General features: G+C 47.9%; 1 protein-coding gene across 1 annotated transcript; it reads left to right on the top strand.

Moving 5' to 3' along the window:
• Positions 1-5,068: 5,068 nt before the first annotated feature.
• Positions 5,069-7,092, top strand: LOC136458325 (3-ketoacyl-CoA synthase 6-like). Its single transcript, XM_066458282.1, has one exon. It carries the CDS (start codon positions 5,156-5,158, stop codon positions 6,632-6,634), a length of 1,479 nt encoding a protein of 492 aa, XP_066314379.1. The 5' UTR covers positions 5,069-5,155; the 3' UTR covers positions 6,635-7,092.
• The last annotated feature ends 301 nt before the right edge of the window (positions 7,093-7,393 follow it).

Here is a 7,393-nt window from a genome sequence, read left to right on the forward strand (position 1 = left end):
AGACAATGGAACTCAATTTGACAGTTAAGATTTCAAAGATTATTGTCAAAACGTGGGAATCCAACTATGCTTTGTCTCAGTCAGACACCCACAGTCAAATCAACCAGTTGAAAGAGCAAATAGAATCATATGCACTGAAATTTCAAAATACCTAGTTGGGCTTCCTAAGGGAAAATGGGTTGATGAATTACCAAAAGTTGTTTGGGCACACAATACAACAATATCAAGATCAACAAACTTTACACCATTCAAGTTGTTGTACGGAGAAGGAGCAATGACGCTCGAAGAAATAAAATTTCAAGGCCCAAAAACAAACGTCCAAATAATTGAAGAAGAAGAGCAAGTAACAAGCAAGGATTTGTTCGAAGAAGAAAGAATGAAAGCAATCCAGAACCTTGAGAAGTACCAGAAAGAAACAAAGAATTGGTACAACAAGAAAGTAAGACCAAGACAATTATCCCCAAACGACTTCGTTCTGAAAAGAAAGAGAAATGAAGACATAGTTGAAAAGTTTTAATAGAAATGGGAAGGGCCATATCTTATCACAAGAACAAACAAATTGGGAGCATTTCACTTGGCTAACATGAATGGAGAAGAAATTGACCACACCTGGAACATTGAGGCTCTACGAAGATACTACCCTTAGACTCCAATTTTTTTACAAGTTCTATGATAGAAATAGACTAGATTTGACATTCCAAAATTTCAATACAAATGTAAATGAGCTACACTCTTTTTTCACTTAGGAGAAGTCGTTCACAGGGTGAGTGGTTTTTTAATGAGACAGTCTCTATTGTAAATTCTCATCAAATATAAATGACAAACTATTCCCCTAAGTCTTAAAAATACAGCAAAAAACTAAAAAGCCGAAGAGTATACTTAAATATACTCAAATATCAGCCAAAATAAACTAAAATAGGTAGCATCATTTTTCGAACAAGCAAAAATTAATGCTAACCTATCTAAACAAATATTGTATCTACTTTTCAGTTTTTTCAAATTCACTAAGGTGAAATTTAACTTCTAAGCGAAGTCCGTGCGTTGCCTTCACAAAAAAGTGAAGGGACAGCGTTTTTTAAATTCACTAAGGTGAAATTTGACTTCTAAGCGAAGTCTACGCGTTGCCTTCGCAAAAAGTGAAGGGACGGTGTTTTGCAAATTTACTAAGGTGATATTTGACTTCTAAGCGAAGTCCGCGCGTTGCCTTCGCAAAAAAGTGAAGGGGCGGTGTTTTTCAAATTCACTAAGGTGAAATTTGACTTCTAAGCGAAGTCTACGCATTGCATTCGCAAAAAAGTGAAGGGACGACGTTTTTAAAATTCACTAAGGTGAAATTTGACTTCTAAGCGAAGTCTACGCATTGCCTTCGCAAAAAAGTGAAGGGATGGCGTTTTTCAAATTCACTAAGGTGAAATTTGACTTCTAAGCGAAGTCTACGCATTGCCTTCACAAAAAAGTGAGGGGACGGTGTTTTTTTAAATTCACTAAGGTGAAATTTGACTTCTAAGCGAAGTCTACGCGTTGCCTTCGCAAAAAAGTGAGGGGACGGCATTTTTTAAATTCACTAAGGTGAAATTTGACTTCTAAGCGAAGTCTACGCGTTGCCTTCACAAAAAAGTGAGGGGACGACGTTTTTCAAATTCACTAAGGTGAAATTTGACTTCTAAGCGAAGTCTACGAGTTGCCTTCGCAAAAAAAATGAAGGGACGACGTTTTTCAAATTCACTAAGGTGAAATTTGACTTCTAAGCGAAGCCTACGCGTTGCCTTCATAAAAAGTGAGGGGACAACGTTTTTCAAATTCACTAAAGTGAAATTTGACTTCTAAGTGAAGTCTACGCGTTGTCTTCGCAAAAAAGTAAGGGGACAACGTTTTTCAAATTCACTAAGGTAAAATTTGACTTCTAAGCGAAGTCTACACGTTGCCTTCGCAAAAAAGTGAGGGGACGACTTTTTTCAAATTCACTAAGGTGAAATTTGACTTCTAAGCGAACTCTACACTTTGCTCACAAAATTTCAAACATCAATACAAGAGTATGCAAAATTCAATTCCATCATAAAACTGAATAATTTATTACATATCAATAAGAGAAGTTTACAACAAAAGTTACAATCAGTCACTTTCCGAAGCTACAATAGTTGCAGCTTCACTAATCAAGTCTTCAACAACCTTATCCAACATATGATCAACTTTATATCATAGAAAATCTTCAGAAACATAGCTCGGTGAAGCACTCGAACATGATGACCGGGAAAAATACAAAGTATCAAATTACTTTCCATCCCATCCAAATTCCAAGTGGTTTATTAACATATGCATATGAATTATATTGAATTAATGGTGAATAGGTAACAAGGAGCCTCATATTACACTTGCCTTGTAAAGCTTGCTCAAGCTTCCTCATACACTAGCATATAGTCAACGCCTTCTGGTCTTAATCACTCACATACAACTTTTCTTCTACTCGTAGAGGAGTGAACCAATCACAAGATGTATACCAATTCAATCACCAGGAGAATACCAAGGGGCAAGAGGCAACCGATTTTTCTTCCGAGGTTCACGTGCTTGCCAGCACGCTAGTCCTTATTGTGTCGACCAACACTTGTTGGTTCGGCGGCTAAGAGATGTTGCACGAACCTCGTCCACATAATTGGACACTATAAGAACCTACCCACAAGTGAGGTACCTGAATGACACGAGCAATTTACTACAGCTACCTTGCATCTCTTCACCGGGAAAGGTGCAAGACCCCTCACAATCACCGGGAGATGGCCACGAGCAATCACCAACCCGTGCCAATCCTCCTCCGCTGCTCCAAGCCGTCTAGGTGACGGCAACCACCAAGAGTAACAAGAAGACCCGCAACCAACACGATCCCAAGTGCCACTAGATGCTCAAACACAATGCAAATGCACTTGGATCACTCCCAATCTCACTTTGGATGATCAAATCACAAGCTAGATGAGTGGGAGGCATGGGAGTATGCTGACAAGGTGTATCAACAAGTTAGGTCCAGTTTAGTTTGCAAAAAATTTTGCAAAATTTTTCACATTCCCTGTCACATCGAATCTTTGGACGCATGCATGAAGCATTAAATATAAATAAAAAATAAAACTAATTACACAGTTTAGACGAAATCCACGAGACGAATCTTTTAAGCCTAATTAGACTATGATTGGACACTATTTGTCAAATAACAACGAAAACACTACAGTAGCCATTTTGTAAATTTTTTTGCATCTAAACAAGGCCTTAGAGAGCCAAGAGAGTGAGCAAGAGCCGACCACCACGCTTTTATAGAGACCCAACAACTCAACTAGTCGTTATACCTCTTCACTGGGCCTGTTACGAACTGACCGGACGAGTGTGGTATGATGACCGGATGTGTCCGGTCGCTGCGTCCGGTCACCACCGAGCAGCCACGTGTCTCATTTAAATCAGTATAGCCGTTGGCGCCCAACGACTCTTTCTGTGCACGCTGTTAGACATGATCGGATGCGCAGCTAGAAAATGACCGGACGCGCACTGATCAGCGTCAGGTCAACTCCAGAGAGCTGCTAGAGACACCCTGGAGGGACCGGACGCGCCCCTATGTCAGGTGCTCACTACCGCGCGATTTGCCTCCTCTGACCAGACGCGACGCTTAGCGTTAGGTCACGTTGCCCAGAGCGTCCGATCAACCCTGTGTTTGCTTCTCACGCCGGAGTCCAATATCGGACGCGTTTGGTCCCTATATCGGACGTGTTCGGTCTCCCCGAGACCAGCACTTTCAACACATTTCTCAACACCCTTGCTTCTATGTGCCAACACCAAAGTGTCTCACCACTTGTGCACGTGTGTTAGCATTTTTCACAAGTATTTTCAAGGGTTAATTGTTAGCACCCTAGGTCCTAATGCATATGCATGGAATTCAATCACCTAGTGGCACTTGACAACCGTATTAACCATGAGAATTCCCCTCTTAATAGTACGGCTATCGATCCTAACACTCACACCCTCTATGGTGTCTTGAGTGTAAACCAAAAATAGTTCCTATCGAAATACCTTTGCCTTGAGCCATTTTTATTTTTCTCTTTCTTCTTTTCTAAATGTGAAGCACTTGATCCATCTTTTTGTGGCCATCACCTTCACCATGACCATCTTCTAGCTCCACTACTTGGATTGGACTACCTCATCTCATTCACATACTTAGATCAAAGGTTGCAGTACAATAGTAAAAATACTCCGTAACAACTCATTTGGTACTGAACTAACATATATACCATGTGGTAGAGTTAGATGAGGGCATGCAAGGAAAGCAGTAGAACACGTAGGATAGGATTTTCCATGCCGTATCCTTCAGTGTATCATAATAATATGATCATGTTGATTGGTGTGGTGGCTGCCGTCATCATATCTCTTCTTTGCGCGAGACAGAGGCGTCGATCGTGGTGCGTAGGGCGTCGGTCCGGGCAGCAGCTGTGTTAAGTTCGCCCCTCCGGGCGGGTCGGCCAGCGCATCATGGCTGGGAAGCAGCACGGCAACGGCTGGCAGCGTGCCTGTGAGCTCAGCGTGGGTGGTCATCTTCCGGCTTCAAGATGAGAAATTAAGCAGCTACAGTAGCTCTAGACCGTGCTTCTTACGGACGGTCGGTACTGGAGCACCCAATGCAATAACGACGGGCGACAGTTGTGAGCTGTCCCAACGAAACGCGTCAACAGCACGTACATGCATATATGGCCACGGCGGGGGACACTCCAGGTACTGTACTGCGTACGGATCGAGTATGGAACAGTCACCACGAAGGCTGTGTTCTTTGTAGATCTGCACGTAACAGACAAACAGCAGCTACTTGAACACGCACGGAATGAATCATTCATCATCAAACGAGAACAGTGGCCCATACGGTTTTCTGTTTATATACGCTTGAGCAGTTGAGCGGCGGCGCCGGTTTAAGGCAAATCACGTGACACTGCTACTTAATTTGCAGCTGAGTTTTGTTACTCCGCAGCTAGTATGGTATACGCACGTAGTTGAATTGTAATTTGAGACCGAACCGTCCAGCCATCCAAACTCCCTGCAATATTAATGCCGTCGATCAAGCCCTCGAAATAAAGGTAGCACACTTCCATCTTCACTCTCACACACACCAAACCTGATCAACTTAGCCACCACCATGCATAGACGCAGGACAATGGCCAAGCTCCTCAACCTCAAGACTTGGTACCAGCTCTTTGTGGACAATTTCCTCGCCATTGTCGCGGTGGCATTTGTAGCCGCCGCGCTCCGGCGGGCGTGGCCAGTCAGCATCGACGATCTCGCCGGCAGCCTACGCGCCGTGCCGCCGGTCCGCATCCTCACGGCGGTCATCCTGACTGCTGGCGTGGCACAGCTGAGGCGCCTGTACCGGCCGCGGGACGTGTACCTCGTGGAGTACGGCTGCTTCCGCCCCAAGCCCTGCTTCCGGGCGCCGTTCGCCACGTGCCTGGAGCACGCCTACTACCTGCCATACGAGGTCGAGGAGGAGAGCGTCAGCTTCTCGATCCGGCTGCTCGAGCGCTCGGGGCTCGGCGAGGAGACGTCCCTGCCCAACTCGTACCACTACATACCACCGGACCGCAGCCTTGAGGCGGCCCGGGAGGAGACCGAGGATGTCATCTTCTCCGCTGTGGACGAGGTGTTCGCCAGGACGAGCGTGAGGCCCGAGGAGATCGACGTGCTCATCGTCAACTGCAGCATCTTCACGCCCACGCCGGTGTTCGTCGACATGGTCGTCAACAGGTACAAGCTGCGTCCGGACGTGCAGAGCCTGAACCTGTCCGGGATGGGCTGCGGCGCGGGCCTCGTCAACATCGGCCTGGCCAAGCACCTCCTCCAGGTGGCGCCTCCGGGCACGCACGTCCTCACCGTGTCCACGGAGATCCTCTCGTCGCAGTACTACATCGGCAGCGAGCGCGCGATGCTGCTGCCCAACTGCCTCTTCCGCATGGGCGCCGCCGCCACGATCCTCTCCAACTCGCCCGAGCGCGCGCGGTTCAGGCTCGGCCGCATCGTCCGCAGGATGACCGCCGCACGGGACGCCGACTACCACTGCATATTCCAGGAGGAAGACGGCAAGGGCATGCTCGGCGTCCGTCTCTCCAAGGACCTCACCACCACCGCCGGCCAGGCGCTCAAGAGGAACATCATGGCCTTCGGCCCCCTCGTCCTGCCGGTCTCGGAGCAGCTCCTGGTGGCGCTGTCACTTCTCAAGCGGAAGCTCCTCAGCTACTGGGGCGCCAAGGTGAGGCTGTACCACCCGGACTTCCGCACGGCGTTCGAGCACTTCTGCATCCACGCCGGCGGGCGTGGGGTCATCGACGAGGTGCAGCGCGGCCTCGGCCTCTCCAACGAGGACGTGGAGGCGTCGCGGATGACGCTACACCGGTTCGGCAACACGTCGAGCAGTTCGGTGCTGTACGAGCTGGCCTACATCGAGGCCAAGGGCTGCATGAGGAAGGGAGACCGCGTGTGGATGATCTCCTTCGGCTCCGGCTTCAATTGCAGCAGCGTGGCGTGGGAGTGCCTCAAGGTCGCCATCGACTCCGACGGGCCGTGGACCGACTGCATCCACCGCTACCCGGTGCAGCTCCCCGAAGTCGCCCAGGACATCTGATCAAACGTTGTTCTGGGGTCTGCGACATGCTGCATCACGTTGGACATGCACCACTGGTCCACTGCACATGCTAATGGTAACGTCCTCGATGGCTCCATATAGCATGTATGGCGCATTTCTGATGGTTTCCATCATCGGTGTCCTTAGTACCGTATATGTACGTGTCGACGCGTCCTGATGTGTATGATCCATCTCTTGGAAATTAATAATGTACTGCGTCTGTGTTTGTTACCGCTGCACTTATATCAAGAGTTGTTTGTGGCAACATCTTTAAGCTTATTTGTGAGCTCCTGCGAGAGCATTTTGTTTGTCTGATTGTTGTTCATGTACCCAGTCTGTAACTCGTCTGCGCACGAGCTGGCCAGACAGATGGTCTCCCGGATTGTGTAAACAATTGTGTGGCTCGCAATTTAGCAGAGCACATGTCCAGTAATATAGGGCCATAGAGCCAAAGCTTCGAATAAAAAAAACACTACTATAGGAATCAATTTACGCAGCGTGACCAAAATGGGCTCCGTAGCGGGCACCTCTTTTGCCCGCCACGGTTAACCGGTGGCCGGCCACCGAGGCCGGCCACCGAGGCGCCCGCTACGGGAAAAGGGTTTACCGTGGCGGGCCACCTTACTTGCCCGCCGCAGAAAATTGTTATTTACCGCGGCGGGCGGTATGAATCGCCCGCCGCGGTTAATACGATTTACCGTGGCAGGCTCTTTAAACTGGCCGCCGCGGTAAATAGTTGATTTACCGAGGCGGGCGCTT

This window comes from Miscanthus floridulus, chromosome 6 (assembly GCF_019320115.1).
Source record: "Miscanthus floridulus cultivar M001 chromosome 6, ASM1932011v1, whole genome shotgun sequence".
NCBI classification, from domain to species: domain Eukaryota; kingdom Viridiplantae; phylum Streptophyta; class Magnoliopsida; order Poales; family Poaceae; genus Miscanthus; species Miscanthus floridulus.